This window comes from Carcharodon carcharias, chromosome 12 (assembly GCF_017639515.1).
Source record: "Carcharodon carcharias isolate sCarCar2 chromosome 12, sCarCar2.pri, whole genome shotgun sequence".
Taxonomy (NCBI): Eukaryota; Metazoa; Chordata; class Chondrichthyes; order Lamniformes; family Lamnidae; genus Carcharodon; species Carcharodon carcharias.
The window spans coordinates 80059948-80081305 of NC_054478.1; the positions used below are offsets into that span (position 1 = coordinate 80059948).

General features: G+C 40.7%; 1 protein-coding gene across 2 annotated transcripts in view; it reads left to right on the forward strand.

Moving 5' to 3' along the window:
• Positions 1 to 21358, forward strand: part of LOC121284803 (integrin alpha-6-like) — a 129232-nt gene that overhangs the window by 98600 nt on the left and 9274 nt on the right. For both annotated transcript variants that reach the window (XM_041200497.1, XM_041200498.1), the window contains exons 13-24: positions 177 to 317; positions 853 to 971; positions 4904 to 5093; positions 6252 to 6332; positions 6513 to 6592; positions 7824 to 7898; positions 8005 to 8107; positions 8303 to 8476; positions 10474 to 10584; positions 10666 to 10782; positions 10889 to 10987; positions 14880 to 15005. In XM_041200497.1, coding sequence (XP_041056431.1) covers positions 177 to 317; positions 853 to 971; positions 4904 to 5093; positions 6252 to 6332; positions 6513 to 6592; positions 7824 to 7898; positions 8005 to 8107; positions 8303 to 8476; positions 10474 to 10584; positions 10666 to 10782; positions 10889 to 10987; positions 14880 to 15005 — 1416 coding nt within the window. The remainder of the gene's footprint in view (positions 1 to 176; positions 318 to 852; positions 972 to 4903; positions 5094 to 6251; positions 6333 to 6512; positions 6593 to 7823; positions 7899 to 8004; positions 8108 to 8302; positions 8477 to 10473; positions 10585 to 10665; positions 10783 to 10888; positions 10988 to 14879; positions 15006 to 21358) is intronic.

Below are 21358 nucleotides of genomic sequence, written 5' to 3' on the forward strand. Positions count from 1 at the left end.
GCAGATTGATTGGCACACTGGTTTATACAATAAACCAACCAACTCCTTCCACATGCACAACAGCTGTCAGTCAGTCTGGGTCACTTTCCAGCACTAAACTGTGTTCTATATATTAATAGAAAGGTGGTGATAAGGATCAAAAATGCAAATTAATTTGTTTCATTTTGGATTTTCAGGAATTTATCCAAGATAAGCTGCGCCCCATTCCCATATCGGTTGGAGTAGAGCTCAAGCAGTCTAGACGCAAGAAAAGACAGTATCCTAACTTAATCGACTTGCTTCCTGTCCTCGATGAGAGTGAACCTCAGTATACAATGGTTAGGGTTTGATCTGTTGTTTGTTTTGTTTATATAGCATGTGGGTTTCTGGTTTCCCTCAATGTACTCACTCTGCGTTGTGAATTTGAACAACAATCAAATTTATTTTGCCTGTGTAACCAGCACTCAGAGAAAAAGAAGGAATCAAGAAGACTTGTCTTCCATGTGAATCTTCTCATATTCTAAACAAAAAAATATGTTACAATGCCTTGACAATATATTCCTCAATTGAAGTTTATTCCCAATAATGTGTGTGCAAATAAAATATACATAAATTAGTTAGGTGTGATAATCCCTATAAATTGGACTGCAAATACCAGCTGTACAGGCAAAATACTTTGGCATTCTTCTGTGTTCATTTTGTTTTGGCTGCAAGCAATGTTCATATTTGAACACCATTACTGTCAGCTTCCCAATCAGCCATGTACTAGGCTGAGATCTCTGGGTGCTCACTAAATAGCTTCAGTAATCTCATTTAATGTAAACAGTACAGGATTATGCAGTCATGGACTCTCTTATTAATATTTTGATACAGGTCGAATTTTTGAAGGAAGGTTGCGGTGCTGATGGCATTTGCCAGAGTAATCTTGAATTAGAATATGAATTCTGTTCCAGGAATCAAAACCAGCAGGACAAATTTAAACCTTTACCTAAGTAAGTCTTTTTATTTGACCAGTTGCTTTTTATTCAACATTCAGCAGAGTAGCACAATAGTCAATAGGGTTCCAAAGAAGAGTCATATCGGACTTGAAACATTAGCCTTGTTTCTCTTTGTACAGATGCTGCCAATAGACCTGTATGGTTAGATATAGAATGCTGTATTGGGGTATATGACAATATTCTGGCAATAGTACTGAGGACTTGTGCTCCAGAACTACCTGCGTCCCTAGCCAAGCTGTTCCAGTACAGCTACAATGCTGGCATCTACCTGGCAATGTGGAAAATTGCCCAGGTATGTCCTGTACACAAAAAGCAGGACAAATCCAACCCAGCCAATTACCGCCCCATTAGCATACTCTTGATCATCAGTAAAGCGATGGAAGGGATCATCAACAGTGCTATCAAGCAGCACTTGCTTGGCAATCACCTGCTCACTGACGCTCTGTTTGGGTTCCACCAGGGTCACTCAACTCCTGACCTCATTACAGCCTTGGTTCAAACATGGACAAAAGAGCTGAAGACCAGAGGTGAGGTGAGAGTGACTGCCCTTGGCACAGGACAGAATTTGACTGAGTGTAGTATGAAGGGACCCTAGCAAAACAAATCAATGGAGGAATCAAGAGGAAACTCTCCACTGATTGGAGTCATACCTAGCACAAAGGGGGATGGTTATGGTTGCTGGAGGCCAATCATCTCAGTTCCAGGACATCATTGCAGGAGTTCGTCAGGTTAGTGCCCTAGGCCCAACCATCTTCAGCTGCTTCATCAATGGCCTTCCTTCCATCATAAGGTCAGAAGTGGGGATGTTTGCTGATGATTGCTGAACTCACCAAGGCTCCTTAGACAGCAGTCTGTGTCCAAATGCAGCAAGACTTGGGCAATATCCAGCATGGGCTGACAAGTGGCAAGTAACATTCACACCACACAAGCGCCAGGTAATGACCGTCTCCAACAAGGTGGAATACAACCATCTCCACTTGACATTCAATGGCATTACCATTACTGAATCCCCCACTATCAACATCCTGGGGGTTACCATTGAGCAGAAACTGAACTGGACTATCCATATCAATACTGTAGCTACAGAAACAGGTCAGAGGCTAGGAATTCTGCGGAGAGTAACTCACCTCCTGACCCCCCAAAAACCTGTCGTCCATTTACAAGGCACAAGTCAAGAGTGTGATGGAATACTCTCCACTTGCTTGGATGGGTGCAGCTCCCACAACACTGAAAAAGCTTGACACCATCCAGGACAAAGCAGCCTAATTGATTGGCAACCCATCCACAAACATTCATGGCAGCAGTAGTGTGTACCATCTACAAGATGCACTGCAGGTTCCCACTCAGCAAGGTTCCCTAGCACCTTCCAAACCCACAACCGCTACTATCTAGAAGGACAAGGGCAACAGACACGTGGGAACACCACCACCAGTAAGGTCCCCTCTAAGCCACTCACCATCCTGTTTTGAAATATATCGCCATTCCTTCACTGTAATTGAGTCAAAATCGTGGAACTCCCCCCTTAACAGCACTGTGGGTATACCTACACCATATGGACTCATGTTCTTTTGGGAAGGAAATCCACTGTCCTTACTTTTGTCTGGCTGACATGTGACTCCAGATCTTAGCAATGGTATACAGTCAGGAGAGGGTAGCCCTGGGAGTCCTTCATATTGACTCCTTGAAGTCTCATCATCAACTCAAACATGGACAAAGAAATCTCCTACTAATTCCACCTACTGCCCCCCCCCCCACTAATCTGATGAATCAATTCTCGTCTATTGATTACCACTTGTAAGAAGTAGATGGGTAGCAAGGACACAGACTGTACACTGGGTGGGGAACTTCAATGTCCATTATCAAGAGTGGCTCTGCTGCATCTCTACTGACTCAACTGGCCAAATCCTGAAGGAACTATCTGAAGCTGGGCCTGCAACAGGTGGTGAGTAAACCAACAAGAACAAAAAACCTACCTAACCCTTTTCTCACCAACCCACCTGTCGCAGATGCACCTGTCTATGACAGCATAGGTATGAGTGACCATTGTATATTCCTTGTGGAAACAAAGACCTGCCTTCACACTGAGGATATGGTCCATTGTATTATGTAGTGCAACCACTATACTAGATGGGGTAAATTTATAACAGATCTATCATCTCAAAACTGTGTCATCAGCAACAGAATTGTATTCAACCACAATCTGTAACCTCATGGTCTGCTATATCCCCCCACTCTACCACTACCTTCAAGCTTGGGGACCAATCCAGGTTCAATGAAGAGTGCAGAAGAGCATGGCATGAGATGCCCCAGGCATACCTAAAATGAGATGCCAAACTGGTGAAGCTAGAACACAGGACTATAAATAAGCAGAAACAGCATCCTATTTTCAGAGCAACCTGCCAACCAATAGAAGTGATTCCCACAACCAATGGATCAGATCAAAGCTCTGCGGTCCTGCCACATAGTTGTGAATGGTGGTGGACAGTTAAACAACAAACTGGCGAAAGAAGCTCCATAAATATCCCTATCCTCAATAATCAGGCCCAGCACATGAATGCAAAAGACAAAGCTGAAGCATTTTGCAACCACCTTCAGCTGGAATTGCCGAGTGGATGATCCATCTCTGCCTCCTTCCAAGGTTCCATCATCATAGATGCCAATCTTCAGTCAGTTCAATCCAATTTGTGATGTCAGGAAATAGCTGAGCATGCCAGGCACATCAAAGGCTATGAAGCCTGCAAAAATCCTGACAGTATTAGAAGTCTTGTACTTCAGAACCAACCACGCCCCTAGCCAAGGTGTTCCAGTACAAGTGCACCATTGGCTTCAACCTGAATGTGGAAAATTGTCCACAGAGTGTCCTGTTCACAAAAAAGCAGGAGAAATTAGGCACAAAACAGAAGTGTGATAGTATACACTCCACCTACTGGGTGAATGCAGCAACATTCAAGAAACTTGATGCCATCCAGAACAAAACAGCCTGCTTGATTGGCTCCCCATCTACCACCTTAAATCTGTACTCCTTCCACCAGTGCATAGTGACTGCAGTGTGTACCATTCACAAGAGATACTGCAGATCTCACCAGGGATTTTTCAATAGTACCAACCAAACCCACGACCTCTATAATTCAAAAGAACAAGGGCGGCAGATGATTGGAACACCACCACTTGCATGTTCTCCTCCAAGCCACATGCATCTTGACTTGGAAATATATCGCCTTTCCTTCCCTGTTGCTGGCTCAAAATCCTGGAATTCCTTCCTTAACAGCCCTGAGTATACCTACACCACATGGACTGCAGCAGTTCAGGAAGGCATGTCACCATCTCATTTTCAAGGGCAATTGGGGATTAGCAATAAATGCTCACATTGTTAACCATGCCCATATTCCCTGAATGAATATTTTTTTGTCTTCCCAATATTTAATGGGGAGGAAATATTTGCTCACCTGGATGTCTGATTTAAAGACAATGGAGGAGTCAAGAGTTGGTGAAGTGGAGCTGGTATCAGTGTACATGTGAAAACTAACGTGTTTTTGGATGTGGTGGAGGGGCAGCATGTAGATGAGAAGTAAGAGGAAACCAAGTATAGATCCTTGGGAGACAACAGAGGAACTGTGCAGGTGCAGGATGAGAAGCCATTGGAAATGATACACTGGCTATTAGATAAGAATGGAACCATGTTAAAGCAGTCCCACCCTGCTGGCTGACACTGGAGAAGCATTGGATGTTGATAGTGTGGTCAACCATGCCAAAGGCTGTACATAAGGCAAGAATAACAAAACGGGGTAGTTTACCTTTGTCACAGTCGCAAAGGATGTTATTTGTGACTTTGATAAAAGCTATTTTGAAACAGTGGCTAGGGCTGAAACCTGATTGGGTGGATTTAAATCCATCCAATAAATTTTTTGTACACTTTATTTCTTCAGGATGAATAATTTTCCAGTATTTAAATTAAGTGACCAGAAGGACATAATACTGAAAATAACTGTTACTAACAAGCCGTCAGACCCAAAAAGACCAGAACGAAATGGGGATGATGCACATGAAGCTCACCTGATTGCAACATTTCCAGACACTTTAACCTACTCTACGTATCGACCCCTGGCATCCATTCAGGTAAGCATTTAGTTATTTTCTTCAGTCTCTCCCTTTTCTCATTCCTGACCGATTGGTCAAGGCATTCCTCAGGACAATCCGGGCAAGCTGCCTGGTTTACATTTCAAACAATGCTTGGCAGCCAATTGTCAGTTACCATCACTGGTGCATTCTCCATGGTAATGTCACTTTGCCAACCAATCAGCACTCTCTTTACCAGTATAAATTGGTGTTTCCCCTTATACTTGCGAGTGTCCTGATGAATGCAAGATGAAAAGCTTAGACATGTCTCTCTTTCAGCAAGAGTAGACTGATGGAATGGTAATTGGCCAAGTTGGATTTGTCCTGCTTTTTGTGGACAGGACAAACCTGGGCAATTTTCCACATTGCTGGGGAGATGCCAGTGTTGTAGCTGTACTTGAATAGCTTGGCTAGGGGCACAGCTAGTTCTGGACTACAAGTCTTCAGTACTATTGTCGGAGCCCATAGCCTTTGCAGTATCCAGTGCCTTCAGCTGTTTCTTGATATCATGGAGTGAATTGAATTGGCTGAAGACCAATATGTGATGCTGGGGACCTCCAGTGGAGGCAGAGATGGATCATCCACTCAACACTCCTGATTGAAGATGTTTGTAAATGCTTCAGCCTTGTCTTTTGTACTGATGTGTTGGGCATCATTGCAGATGGGGATATTTGTGGAGCTGCCTCTTCCTGTTAGTTGTTTAATTGTCCACCACCATTCACGACTCGGTGTAGCAGGACTGCAGAGCTCAGATATGATCTGTTGATTGTGGGATCATTTTGCTCTTTTCAACACATGCTGCTTTCTTTGTTTTGGCATAGAAGACTCACAAGAGATGCTAGATTGCATCCAGAGTGGAAACCCTGAATTAATCTCTCTCTACTTCTACCATCATAAAAGAATCCCAGCAAATTATAATGCTCCAAGTGAAAGCAGCTGGCTCACCACAACCTTGGAATTGGTCTTGAGGCATTCTTGTTTTTAATCAGTCATTATTACACAGAACAGTACTTTTGTCCAGTAACCCAATGGGAGAGCTGAATTCTTAATTTTTTTTGATGTCTGCTTTCATTACCTATTTCTTCTGATTGATCGATTACTCATTGTCATATGCACATGCAATTTATCTTGATCTATGATGTTCTGTTTATAAATTAGGACAAAATATCATGTACAGCAAATCAGAATGGGTCTCAAGCAGACTGTGAACTGGGAAATCCCTTAAAGAGAGGATCAGAGGTATGCTGTTCTTCACTTCTACTTTCATTCAAATATGTATACTTCACTTGCTTTTACTTCCTCAGTGTAAAATCTAATGATTAATATTGGTCTGTTTTCTGAATTAAGTAAGTTTAATTTGCACATGGCTCTGATTTGTGCAAAACATAAATTTTAATACAATTACTATTTTTGTTTTAGGTTACTTTCTACTTAATCATGAGTACTACTGGAATTACACTGGACACCACAAACCTTAATATCAATCTACAGCTGGAAACGTAAGGCCGACTTAACATTTCTATTTTAGTTTACTTTAAGTAAAATTAGCTTATTGAATACAAAAGTAGGGAGGTTATGCTTCAGTTGTACAGGGCACTGGTGAGACCACATCTGGAATACTGTGTACAGTATTGGTTTCCTTATTTAAGGAAGAAAGTAAATGCATTAGATGCAGTTCAGAGAAGATTTACTAGGCTAATACCTAGTGGAATGGGCGGGTTGTCCTATGAGGAAAGATTGGACAGGTTAGGTTTGAATCCACTGGAGTTTAGAAGAGTAAGAGGTGACTTAATTGAAACCTTTAAGATCCTCAGGGGCCTTGACAGAGTGGATGTGGAGAGGATAATTTCTCTTGTGGGAGAATCTAGAACTAGGGGTCTTTTTTTATTCATTTATGGGATTTGAGCATTGCTGGCTAGGGCAGCATTTATTGCCCATCCTTAATTGTGGTTTAAAAATAAGGGGTCGCTCATTTAAGACACAGATGAGAGACATTTTTTCTGAGGGTCATGAATCTTTAGAACTCTCTTCCTCAAAAGACAGTGGAAGCAGGGTCTTTGAATATTTTTAAGGCAGAGTTAGATAGATTCTTGATAAACAAGACTATCGGGGGGAGGCGGGAGGTTACAATCAGATCAGCCATGATATTATTGAATGGTGGAGCAAGCTTGAAGGACCATGTGGCCTATTCCTGCTCCATGTTCATATGTTCATGAAAATTACTTCAACTGGAGAGGCAATGAGGGTCAGATCTTTTATTTCTCAACATCTACCAAAATGCTATTCCATATTCTGAACTTTTACATTTAGATATTGAAAACATTTTATCCACAAGATAACCCCTGTTAATGAATTAATAAAATAAGCAGTGCCTTTGAAATTGAATTGGTTGCTTTTATTTCCAGTATATTTCATTTAAAGGAAGACCAACATCAATTCCCTGTCTTGCTCAATACTTCATGCCCGTACCTTATGTCGATGTAAATGTACTTCCAAAAGTGATTACTGAATAGTGATCAGAAGTGGGAACCCAGCGGCAGTCACAAAGATCAAATGCCATGGCCCGATAACTCTAGCGATCATCAACTAACTTAAAACTAAACGTGTGATCTCCCTGGTCTGTCTGGCTTGGTTACTTAATGCCTTGATCAGCTGAGCTTTCAGAGCCCAACATTAATATTTTGATTAATCCAATTATTTTGTGATTGAGGCTTTAATTTCCATTTAAAGGACCAGCGAACAGGTTAATCGGCCAACTATCGCTACTGCTCGAGTTATGATTGAACTACTTTTGTCAATAGTTGGGTGAGTAAGAATTCTTACTTTGTCCTTTCTGATGTGAATGTATTGTCAATATTGTAGTGGTGGGTATAAAAATAGAAACATAAGTAATATTATTACTTTTGAACAGTGCTGCTAAACCATCTCAGGTGTATTTTGGAGGTTCCAAGGTAGGTGAGAGTGCTATGAAGACAGAAGAAGATGTGGGGAGTTTGATTCAGTATGAGTTCAGGGTAAGTGTGGCAACATCTTTTTTAAAAAAAATTACTGATGAACCTTGCTTCCTATTTTAAGCAATTTAAAATAACGTGAAGTGCTGTTAGTTTAAAACCTTGCCTACATTACCTATTCATAATGAGAGTGACAATTATTAAACAATGAAGGGCATTGTATTGATTTATACTTCAAAATCTTTTGTTTCCTCACAGATAATTAATCTGGGCACATCACTTAAAACTCTGAACACTACTTGGCTACAAATCAAGTGGCCAAAGGAAATATCCAATGGAAAATGGCTCCTCTATTTAGTGAAAATTGATTCAAAAGGCATCGATAACGTACAATGCAAGCCCAGTAATGAAATTAACAATCTAACATTAAAGGTATATTAATTATTAACTTATTACTCATAGCTGCGATTGACTTACAAGGTTATTACATCTTGTGGTGTAGTAAAGCATTGCTACAAATGAATTGTGCTATCATGGACATTTAAGTTGTGTGTTTCTCATAGAAACAGCCTTAAGTGTGTATTTGGTTATTTTTAAGCAAGTAACCTGATTTTTTTACAGCAGCCAGCATTTAACTCTTCCTTGTTTAAAAATGATTTCAATATTATGCTACAATATTTGTGCTTTTTAAAACCACATCTTAATAGCAGATGGGAAGTATGAGAAACGAGTATTTTGGCATATTGGCTGTGGAGTGTGTGTATGTGTTTTCCTTCACCCAACCATTTAGTCTCACCTTCCTGAAGGCGTTGGCAGAGGTAAATAAGGAAATAGGAACATAGGACTTAACAGCAGGAGTAGGCCATTCAGCCCCCTGAGCCTGCTCCGCCATTCTATAAGATCATGGCTAATCTGGTTGTGGTCTCAACTCCACTTTTTTCTGTTTGCCCACCTCATAACGCTTGACTCCCTTGTCTATCAAATACCTGTCTAACTCTGCATTGAATAAATTCAATGACCCAGCCTCCACTGTTTTCTGGGGCAAAGAATTACAACCAAGGACCCTCAGAGAAAAAATTCCTTCTCTCCGTCTTAAAAGGGAGACTTTCTTAAACTGTGCTCCCTAATTTTAGTCTCCCCCACAGTGGAAACATCCTCCTGGTATAAAGTCCCCTCAGGATCTTGTATTTTTTACTAAGAGCATTTCTCATTCTGCTAAACTCCAATGGGTATAGGCTCAACCGGTTCAACCTTCCTTCATAAGATAAGCCCTTCATCCCAGGGATGAATCAAGTGAACCTCCTCTGAAATGTTTCTAATACAATTATATCAAATAAGGAGACCAAAACTGTATACACATTTCAGATGTGGTCTCACCAAAACCCTGTAAAACTGCAGTAAAACTTCCCTACTTTTATATTCCATTCTCCTTGCAATAAACACCAACATTCCATTTGCTGTCCCTATCACTTGCTGTACCTGCATTCTAACTTTTTGTGATTCATGGACCAGGCCACCCAGATCCCTCAGTACCTTGGAGTTCTGCAATCTCTCTCCATTTTAAATAGTCTCCTACTTTTCTATTCTTCTTGCCATAGTGGTCAAGTTCACATTTTCCTACATTATACTCCACCTGCCAAATTTTTGCGCCCTCACTTAACCTGTCTATATCCCTTTGCAAACTTTCTAACTTCTCTAGACGTCTTACTTTCCTACCTATCTTGGTGTCATCGGCAAATTTAGCTACCATACATCTGACCCCTTCGCCCAAATCATTAATGTAGATTGTAAATAGTTGAGCCCCCAGCACTGATCCCTGTAGTACTCCACTAGTTACAGCTTGCCAACCTGAAAACGATCCATTTATCCCTACTCTCTGCTTCCTGTTAGCTAACCAATCCTTTATCTATGCTAATATGTTTCCCTTTACACCATGTAACCTTATTTTGTGTAGTAACATTTGATGTGGCATCTTATCAAATGCCTTTTGGAAATCTAAGTACACCACATCTTGCTTATTACTTCTTTAGAAACCTCTAATAGTTAAACATGATTTCCTTTCCATTTCATTTCTCTTTCACAAAGTTGAGTGGTCCTCCAGTATCTCGTTCAAGTAGCTATTCTTTCTGAGACTCATACATGCATTTTCTAACAATGATCCTCACCAGATAGTAATTAGGGTCAGGAACCCAGGGTGTATTTTTCTTCCTATTTCCCAGCTGGAGTGTAGGTAAAATCAGTTATAATACCCCAAATGCTACACTGCTAAGATCAGTTAACTTGGCACAATTTGGGAACCAAACTTCAATTTTTGTGGCCTGTTTAAGTCACAGATAAAAGTTTCTGTTGACATTCATGATCTATTTACAGACATAATCTTTGAACTATTTTGTGATCTTCATAAGCTACATGCAGTTATTTTATTTCAGGAAGTTCCTAGTCAAACAAGGAAAAGAAGGGAGCTTGAGGGCAATGAATCGAAGAAGAATCCAGGAGTAATTTCCTCCCATTTCTCTGATAAAAGGAAATATGCAACTCTGGTAAGTGCAGATGTTGATTCAAAAATATTGTTTCAAAATCCTTTTGTTTCAAAACTGACTGTGAAATTAAACATTCTGCAGGATTGTGACCAGACCAAGACTACTAAATGTGTTAATATAAAGTGTCCTCTTCAAGGACTTGATAGCAATGCATTCCTGATTTTACGTTCACGGCTATGGAACACCACTTTCCTTGAGGTAAATATGAATCTGAATTGTGTTTCCTAATCTTTTGTAAATGTGAGCTTTTAAAATTGTTTTTAATGCAATCTTGTTTTAAAATATGTCTTGTGTTGTTTTGCAGGAATTTTCCAAACTGAACTATCTTGATATCATTGTTAAAGCCAAGATAACTGTTGCACCTGAGGCAAAAAACATTGTGATTAACAATGCTGAAACTAAGGTAATTTACTTCTTGTAGCAATTTAAAAATATCATTAATATGTAATTACTTATTGATATCTACTTGTATTGAAGAGCTGTATAAAAGGTGTCACCAGGCTTATTAAGCATATTAAAACACTAAAGAATGATGCTAAGTGGACAATGGACATTTTAATCATAATTTTTCAAATCTTTTGTGTGGGTAAACTTCCAGAATGCATATCACAGGCTGAAATTATTAACTGTTAAAATTAATGGGCCAACAGGGATAGTTAACATGGATTGGTAAAGGGCAGAAAAACACTTGACTAAATTTTTGAGGAAAGTAGAGGCGAGTATGGGTAATAAATGAGTAAATGTTTTGTCTGTGTGCCTGTCTGTTTCTATGTGTGTATATATAAAGTTCAATAAAATGAATATTACATAAATTAAGGTAGAGGTATTGAGTGACTATAACCATATGGATAGAGAGCTGGCTAGGATATAAACAGCAAAGTGTAGGTGCAAAGAGTCAGAGTCCTGGGCCCTAAGCTCTGCTCCCCAACTCTCTCCTCACTTAAGTGCTCCTTACAATCTATGTCTTTAACTTGTGGTCACCTACTGCAAAATCTTTTTGTGATTTTGTGTCATGTTTTGTTTGATAACGCTTCTGTGAAGCATCTTGTGATGTTTTCCTATATTAAATGTGCCAAATAAATGCAAGCTGTAGTTGTTTTGGAATTTTACAGAATGTAGGTCAGGACATGAAGCATGGCAGAGTGGGCAGCTAGGTGACAGATGCAGTTCAATGGCATGGAAGGGTGAAGTCATGTTTTTTTAAGAAAAATATGTTCTTAAAAAGTGAGATTTATACAAGTGGAGGATCAGAATTTGATTCTATTCTTTAGACATGTGAATGTTGAATATAAAAACTGGGAGGCGGAGTTGAATTTTATAAGATATTGGATAGACTACAGTTGGAGTATGGTGTGCAGTTCTGAGCCCTCCAGTATAGTGGTGACATTAAAGCCATGGAAAGGTACAAAGAAGATGGGCCAGAATAACGGTAGTTCAGAAAGAAAGCACAGATATTGGGTTTTTTTCACATTGATAGAGAAATTTCCAGGATGATCAAATAGTTTTCAAGATTATGGAAGATTTTGAAGAAGTAAATAATAACGATCTTTCACGAGTAGTTGGCAAATAATTGATGACAAGGGGACATGGATTAGAAGAATTAAGGGGGAAGTTGGAATAATAATGCATTTAAAGACAATTTCAAGTACTGGGAAGGTCTGGCTACAGCTTTAATGGTCACTGTGGCATTAAGCTACTAAACAACAAGATCCTTCCAGATCATTGAAAGGACATCAATATGGTCATGGTTAATCTGATTGTGGCCTTAACTCCACTTTCCTGTCTGCCCTCCCCCATAACCCTTGACTCCCTTGTCAATCAAATCTGTATAACGCAGCTTTGAATATATTAAATGACCCGGTCTCTAGTGTTCATTGGGGAAGAGAATTCCAAAGACTAATGGACCTATCTGAGGGAAGAAGTTTCTCCTCATCTCTGCCTTAAATGGGAGACCCCTTATTTTTAAACAGTGCCCCCTAGTTCTAGATTTCCCACATGAAAGAAACATCCTCTCAGCATTTACCTTATCAAGCCCCCTCAGAATTTTATGTTTAAGTAAGATCACCTCTCATTCTTCTATACTTTGAGTATAGACCTAACCTACTCAACCTTTCCTCATAAAACAAGCCCCACATCTCATGAATCAGCCTAGTGAACCTTCTCTGAACTGCTTCTAATGTGAGTATGTCCCTCCTTAAGTAAGGGAACCAAAACTGTACATAGTACTCAGGATGTGGTCTCACTAATGCCCTGTACAGTTGTAGCAAGATTTCCCTACTTTTGTTCTCCATCCCCATGCAACAAAGACTTACATTCCATTTGCTTTCCTAATTACTTGCTGTACCTGCATGCCGACATTTTGTAATTCATGTACAAGGACACCCAGATCCCCCTGTACTGCAGCACTCTGTAGTCCCTCTCCATTTAAATAATATTCTGTTTTTCTACTCTTCCTGCCAAAGTGGACAACCTCTCATTTTCCCACATTTAAAACTTGCCAAAAAGCCAAAGCTGCCCAAAGGTCAGCAGCAGCAGCATGGCAACTGTCAGCAGAGAGCTCTTGATTGAAAAATGGCAGGTGAAATCCCTGCAATATTAGAACCAACTGGATGCTGTGTGTGTGTGTGTGTGTGTGTGTGTGTATGGGGGGGGGAGGGGGGGAGGTGGCGATGGAAGTGGGGGGCTTGGGGAGTGGGGGAGAGGTGGGGAAGGGGTATTAGGAGGAGTTTGGAGGGAAGGTTGGGAGGTAATTATATATAAAAACATTAAATGTATTACTGGCACACAATACCTTAAATTAGAGTGAATAAATGAAGACTTAGCACACCACTTCTGTAAGGTTGTTGACCCCTGGCATAAATAATTGAAAAAACAGTACACAAGTGTCTTTGTGGAAAAGGCAGGGAAATTTACAAACATAGCTCTGGTTGATGAGCTTGTATATGAACAAGATTATGTGGCTGGTAGCCCCTTCCTATGTTTCAATTTCTATGTGACATTGCAGATTTAAATGCAGACTTTAACTGTAATACTGATTGTAATTTTCTGTTTCCTTTTCATATGTTATTAAATGCTGTTAAATGATTATTACAGTAATACTAAACAGCAAAACTTCATACTTCTAATTTATTACATTTAACATTGAACTATTTTGAAGACCATATCTAACATTAGAAGCTCATTCTTAAGTTAAAAATCTTCAGAATGTTCTGAACTGATGTTTTGTGATTCTTCATAAATATCCATAAGAAGGACCGTAATAAATTTTAAATGGATTTAAATTAATTTTTAAACTTACTAGAATAGCTAAAAACAAACTTCTGGCCTCTACTTGGTCAGTACAGCATTGAAATGCAGGCAAGAAGCTTACTAAAAAAATAATTCCCTCTGAGGCTTTCAGCTAAAGGTCCATGGCCCAAGATTTTGATGATTTTAAACATGAGTACTAATTCAAATGGACACTGACAGCAAAAGGAGTGTCTTGTATAATTTGTATGGGCAGAATTTTGCCCTCGTCAGGCGGGCTCAGCAGGAGTAGTCGGGAAGCTGACCACCACCCGCGATTGGGCTGCGACCACGATTTCAGCATTGCCTGTGTTGGGGGGCGGGGGAGGGAGGCGAGCAGGGAACTTCGTACATGTGCGCGGGTGCGTGCGCAGGAAAAGCTCCCTGAGGCACAGAGCTGCCTTAGGGAGCTGAAGATATAAAAAATCAAAAATAAAGAATTTAAAAATGTTTAAAAAAAAAAACATGCCTCCTCATGTGACTGTGGATGAGGTTTCCTTAAAAGTGCAATAGCCGCATGGCCTTTGCGCCTGCCCGCCAACCGCAAGGTTGGATGGCCAGCAAAAATTTACATTTAATTGGTACTTTAATGGCCTTAATTGGCCTGTTAATTGTTGGCAGGTGCGCTGCCGACTCTTGTGCGCACCCGCTGACTGAAATATCGCGCAAGTGCGTGATGATGTCAGGGCACTTGCCCGACATCATCGCGCGTCATTTTATACTTGTTTGGGTTGGGCGCGCGCCCCCCGACAAGGTAAAAATTCTGGCCTAAATATTTGTGAATTGAAGTTGTAATTTGAAACTGAAAGTGGTCTTACCAGCGCAGTTATACATGTCTCATCAGGAATCTGTTGGTTCTTTCATGTTTATCAATGATCTGTCTTCAACATGTTTTAATGCTTTGCTGTTGTTCCAATGTGTTTGATTTATGCCATTAAAGGTGGCCAACTATGTGCAAAAAAAGAAGCATTTTTTCCACTGATAAACAACTTTGTAAAATATTCCTTCAGGTACAAGTCACAGTGTTCCCTGAAAAAACTGAGAGTCATTACTTTGGAGTTCCTTGGTGGATCATTTTTGTTGCTATCCTGGCTGGAATTTTGATGCTGGCTCTTCTAGTATTTTTGTTATGGAAGGTGAGTGGCACTGTGGATGATTTAAGTGGAGATAAATTCAGAGAAATTAGAATATCTACAACCTGTTCCTCATTGAACGAATCACATGTGGTGGTAGGGATGAGGTACAACTTGAACTTATAAAGTATAAAAAAGGTTTCAACATACCGTACTTCTGGTTAAATAGATTGTATTTGTATATGAAGGGTACACAACAGGGCATAGTTTTATTTCATCCCAGGTTTCCATCCCTTTCCTCCCCAACCTTCCTTGATTCTTACTGCAATCTTGTTTTGTAGATGCTGGTAGCCTTCTGCTACTCTCACCCATTTGGGTTATTATTCATGTGTGAGGCCTGATGGTGAGCAAGCATTACACTCATTCATGAGAACCATCCCAGCTGAGCTTGATTCTGTACTCACTCAAACTTCCCTGAACATGCACTTTCCCAATGAGATCGCTAGATGGCAGTTGGAAGCATGAACCATGGCTTTGTTTTCTTCATCCCAGCCCAGGAGACCCATGACCAGTTACTGTGACGGACAAAAGCTATCTTTGCACAGGTGCTTATGGCATAAGTTGATGCGTTAACATTTCCTGCGCTTCTCCTACCTCAAGGTGCTGACTATTCACTGGAGTGTAGTTCCAAGAATGCTGGCAGCTCTCTGGTCACTCACTTAAAAGACATTCTTCATTGTGGGCCCAGAGAGTGTTTATCAGCAGACAGTTCAACTGTGGAAGGAATCTTAGCTGAGCCCAGTCCTACCCTTGCCCTACACCCACAAATGCAAATTCCAGCAGAAGTCATTGGAATCCAATCCAGTAGGATCCTTGGCTGTTTCCCATTGTAGAAGTTTTATATAAATTGCATCAGCTCATTTTTTTAATGGTTGTAGCACAGGAGGAGGCCAGATGGGTCATCAAGTCCATGCTGGCACTCTGCAAGAGTAATTCAGCATTCCATTCCTCATAGCCTTGCAATTTTTTTTCCTTCAGATAATTATCCAATTGCTTTTTAAAAGCCACAATCAAATCTGCCTCCACTATACTCTCAGGTGGTGCATTCCAGATCTGACACTTGCTGCATTTAAAAAAGGTTTATCTCCTTCTCTCCTTTTGGTCCTTTTACCACTCATCAAATATCATTGTTCCCTGTTTCTCGACCCTTCCACCAATGTTTCTCTTGATCTGCTCTGTCTTGACCCCTCATAACTCCTCATGAAATTTACTCCCAACCTTCTCTAAGAAGATCATTCCCAGCTTCTCTAACTTATCCACATAACTGAAGCCCTCACCTCTCAAGCCAGTCCCTCATCCCACGAGCCATTTCACAAATCCTTTTTCTGTAGCCTCTCTAAAACCATTGCATTATTTCTAAAGTGCAGTGCCCAGAATTGGACACATTACTTCAGCTGAGGTGGAACCAGTATTTTTTAAAGGTTCATCATACCGCCCTTGCTTTTGTACTCAGTATCTCTCTTTATAAAGTCTTGGATCCAAATGCCATTTTAACCACTTTCTTGACCTGCTCTGCTGCCATCGACGATCTGTACATATATACATCCAGGTGTCTCTATTCCTGTATCCCCTTTAGAATTGTATCCTCTAGTTTATTTTGCCTCTCCTTTTTCTTCCGTCTAAAATGTATCACTTTCCACTTCTCTGCATTAAATTTCATTTGCCTTGTGACTGTCCATTTCACCAGCCTCCTGTATATCCATTTGAAGTTCATCACTATCCTCCTTACAGTTCGCTATATTTCAAAGTTTGTATCATCTGAAGATTTTGAAATTGTGCCCTGTAGAACCAAGTCTAAGTCATTTATATGGATCAGGAAAAGCAATGGTGTGATATTTTTGCAGGACAAAAGAGAGTGTGCCACATGGAAGTCAAGTACCCAAATGAAACTGGTTTATTCTGGTTTGCTTATGTGCATGCATATATAAATGATCACAAGAGGATACTATTACACTCCTCACTCCTCTCTCTTTACTGGAAAAGTTACATGAAAATCCAAATTCCATACAATTTATACATTTCTTGTTTATAACTCTTACTTAACCACTGGTTTCCTATTTATTAGAGGAACCTTCTTTTGTGATCTAAACTTTCAGAACTTGAGGAAGGGCCTTGACCCATCTAGGCCTAAGTCTCCAACAAAGAATGATTTTGCCCTTGACCTTCAGTTAAATTTTCCCTTTTATTAGACATGTCTGTTTGACTCTGACTCCAATCCAAACTGGTTTCAGGCACAACTTGTGTTGGAGTAACTGTGGTATTCTACTTGTATCCCAGTTATCCAATTCATCAGACTCATTTGATTCTTCCCAACTTCCTCCTTCTTCGTGAACCTCCTGAAGGTAAAACATGAACAATATGTACAAATCTACAAACCTTTCCGTTACCAAAAATCTTGATCAAATATGTGTGAGGACCACATATTTTCACGACTCTCCCTGGCAGCCACTTCAACTATTTGTGATGATGTCTTTTCACCTTAACCTTCTGGCTCAACTTCAAACTTCTTTCTCTCTCTCTACCCCTTTCATGACTCTCTTTCTGCCTGGATTGTTTCTCTTGCACTGACTGTGCTAAATGTGGTTTCAGCAATGAAAACCTTGCCATGAGTTGTCTTCTAAGCAACAATTCAGCTGGAATTCTGCCAATAGTAGTGTGAGTTGTGATATGATAATTAAACAAAAAAATTGCCAGCTTGTGATTCAATGACAACTGATGTTTCTTCCAATTTGAATCTAGCATTTGCTTAACAAGAGCAGGCTTAACAATTTGTACTGTGCACTTTGCTGCTCGATTTAAAGCTGGATGATAGTCTCTTTTTTACCCTGTTCATTCTCATGAATATTATGATTCTTCTCAACAAAACTGATGTCCATTGTTGAACACAATTTCCTCTGGGAGCCCATAAGCAGCAAACAAATTATCAAAATATCTAGAGTTTTGCTAGTTGTTGTTTGATTCATCAGGAATCCCTCAATCCACTACAAATAGCTATCAATCACAGTGAAGAGCTTTTGCTCTACTGTTTGACACACCCCATACTGTTTCACTGTGTTTTCTATGTCCTTATCTAACGCTGGCCACCAAAGATAGCTTCTTGCTAGACTTTGTTAAGCTCATCCTTAAATGTTGATCATGAAGATCACATAGCAACTGCACCCTGTACCTTTCAGGGATTATGACCCTGGCTCCCCTCATAACACAAACTTTATCAACTGACAACTCATTTTTAAACACACAAAATGACTTGACGTTGACATCTAGTATCTGTCTTGGCCACCCAGTTGCAATGTATTTGTACAACCTTGCCAATACAAGATCCCTATGAATTGTTGTAGCAATGTCATCTGCTGTAACTGTCAACTCATCTAGCTGTGCAAAAAAAAATACATCGTGTTTGGCTCTACCTCAGATAGGGCTGGTAATCTAGGCATCACATCGGGATTACAATGATCTTCCGCTCATCTGTACTTAATGTTGTACTTATAAAATCAAAGCCTATCTCTGCATTCGGGCTGCAGATAAAGTAGGTACTGGAAACTTTGGATTCAAATTAGCTGCCAGTGGCTTATGATCAGTGTCAATCGTGAAACCACGACCATACAAGTATTTATCAAATCTTCTAACTCCAAAAATCAAAGACTGAGAATCGTAGAAAATAAGAACAAGTGTAGTTCATTTGGCCCTTCGAGCCTGCTGCATCATTCAATATGATCATGGTTGATCCTTTATCTCAACAGCATACTCCCACTCTCTCCCCTTACCTCTTGATGGTTTTAGAGTCCAGAAATCTATTTCCTTTTTAAATATATTCAGTGACTTGACCTCAACAGCCCTCAGTGGTAGAGAAATCCACAGGTTCACCACCCTCTGAATGAAGAAGTTTCTCCTCACCTTAGTCCTAAATGGCCTACCCTGTATCCTGAGACTGACCCCTTGTTCTCGACCCCCAGCCAGAGCAAACATCATCCCTACATCCAGTCTGTCCAGCCCTGTCAGAATTTTATACATTTCAATGCGACCCTGGCTCATTCTTCTAAACTCCAATGAATACAGGCCTAGTCGACCCAATCTCTCCTCATACGACAATCCTGCCATTCCAGGAATCAGTCTGGCAAACTTTTGCTGCACTTCCTCTATGGCAAGTGTTATGATCACAGCTGATGATATTCCAGGACAAACCAGATCCCAGGGTGGAGCCTGGCTTGATAGATTCTAACTTTAATTTTTTGATTAGGTACATGTAGAGTGGCTACTGAGTAGAGCCACTGGAGTCAGCTGATGATTTTTTAACAAAAGAATTAAACATTTAAGAGACAAGAAAAGGTGAACTATAATTACAATACTCCTTCACCCACAGCTATACCTTTACGGATATATACAGATTTGTAAGGATAACACAAGTTACAAAAGTTATCTTATACTCTCATGATCACAGTAAGTACACAGTCCATGTAAACCAATAGGCATCCTGTGGTCAGGCACAGCACACTCTGAAACCAAGTGACAGATGCCACCCCAAACAAATGCTATGGATTTCTGATCAACTTCCCCCAGATGCTCGTCATATTGTGAGCCAACCTGGTCTCACTGGACTCTGTCTTTCACATGAGGGTTTCCAGTCTACATTCTCGAAGAACCCGCTTTGGAATCTTCTCCCAAATGATGCTTTCTCTCGGTCACCTTCCACAATGGTCCACTTCCAAGGTTTTGAATTCTCCTTCCAATGCTCCTCTCCCTGGATTGCCACGTGTATTCAAGTTCTCTTCCACTCATTCTCTGACTCATCACTGCTTCACATGCCCGTAGTAAAGAGTTACAGAACTCCAACTGTCTCCTTGGATCTTCTGGTTTCTCACAAGCCTATTTTGCTTTAAGTCTGCATCTTGCAGCTTTCCCCCATCAAGCTTGGAGCCGTCCTCTGCTCCAATATTCTCCTTGAACATTATTGTTACCTCCTCCTGCTGTCTTTCCTGAACACCTTGTATCCTAGAATATTTGGTATACAGTCCTGTCCTTTTTTTGAGCTAGGTCTTCATTATCACCACAACATCATAATCCAGGTGGTTGTCTGTGCCTGCAGCTTACCAAACCTTATTTACCATGCTCTGTGCATTCACATACATTCACTGTAAAGCAAATGTAGACTTTATTATATTCCCTCTTAGTGCTCTATGAGGACAATAGTCTTGGCTCTCTTGAAGTGCAGCACCTCTGGCCTATACAGGTCCAACATTCCCCCAAACCTGGCTCAATGTCCCAGGAATTTAAAGCCCTCCCTCCTTCACTATCTCTTGATGTTACATGTGGCAGTGGGAGCAATCCAGATTGCTAACTTTGGGATCTTGCTTATTAATCTCTTTCCTAGCTCCCTAAACTCTGCCTGGAATACCTCATCCCTCTTTCTACCCATGTCATTGGTACTGATATGGACCACTACTGCTGGCTGTTCACCCTCCCCTCTTGGAGCACACTGCAGTCTCTGTGACCTTCTTGACCCTAACACTAGGCAGGCGACAGCTCTGGATTCACAAACCTGTCTTTCCCACTAACAATTGAATCACCTATTAGTATTGTTTTCCCAATCTGCCTGCTTCCCGCAACTCTCACATCAACCCCCCCCCCCCCCCCCCCCCCCCCACTCCCCCACCACCACCACCCCCACCACACCTCCATATAGCTGAAGCCACCCATGGTGCCATGGATTTGTTTCTGACTGCACTACCCAGAGGAACCATCAATCTCACAAGAACTGAATATCAACTGGAGAGTGAGATGTGCTCAAGGGACCCCTGCAATACCTGCCTGGTCCTCCTTGGTAATCTGCCAGTCATCCATTTTCTCTTGTCCTGCACATTGTTAAGCACTGGGGTGACCGCATCAGAAATGTGCTATTCACTTAGCCCTCAGCCTCAAGGGTGCACTGCAGTGCCAGTTGCTGCTCAAGCTCTGAAACCCAATGCTTAAGTTCCCCCAGGTGACACCTCCAGCACATGTGGTTGTCCAGGACATGAAAAGCCTCCAAGAATTCCCATGTGGAACAGGTTGTGCATCTGACAAGACTCATCTGCCATACATCTATTTGTTAGACTACTAATTAAACTTGACAGAAATAAAACATTACTTTTTGAAAAAAAACCTTAAGATTTGAAACTTAAGACCTCACTAATTTTAACCCAGTTTAATTGTACTAGTCCCTTATTTAGATCTTAAATCTTTGTCTCAATACTTACCCTCCATTACGACCTTTGTTCCCTTTGGTCTGCTGCTCCTTCCACATTGCACCGAGTTCAGCTAATTTGAGTCAGACATTTCAGTTTATAATTCCTGAGCGATGCCTTTGCTCATTAGGATAT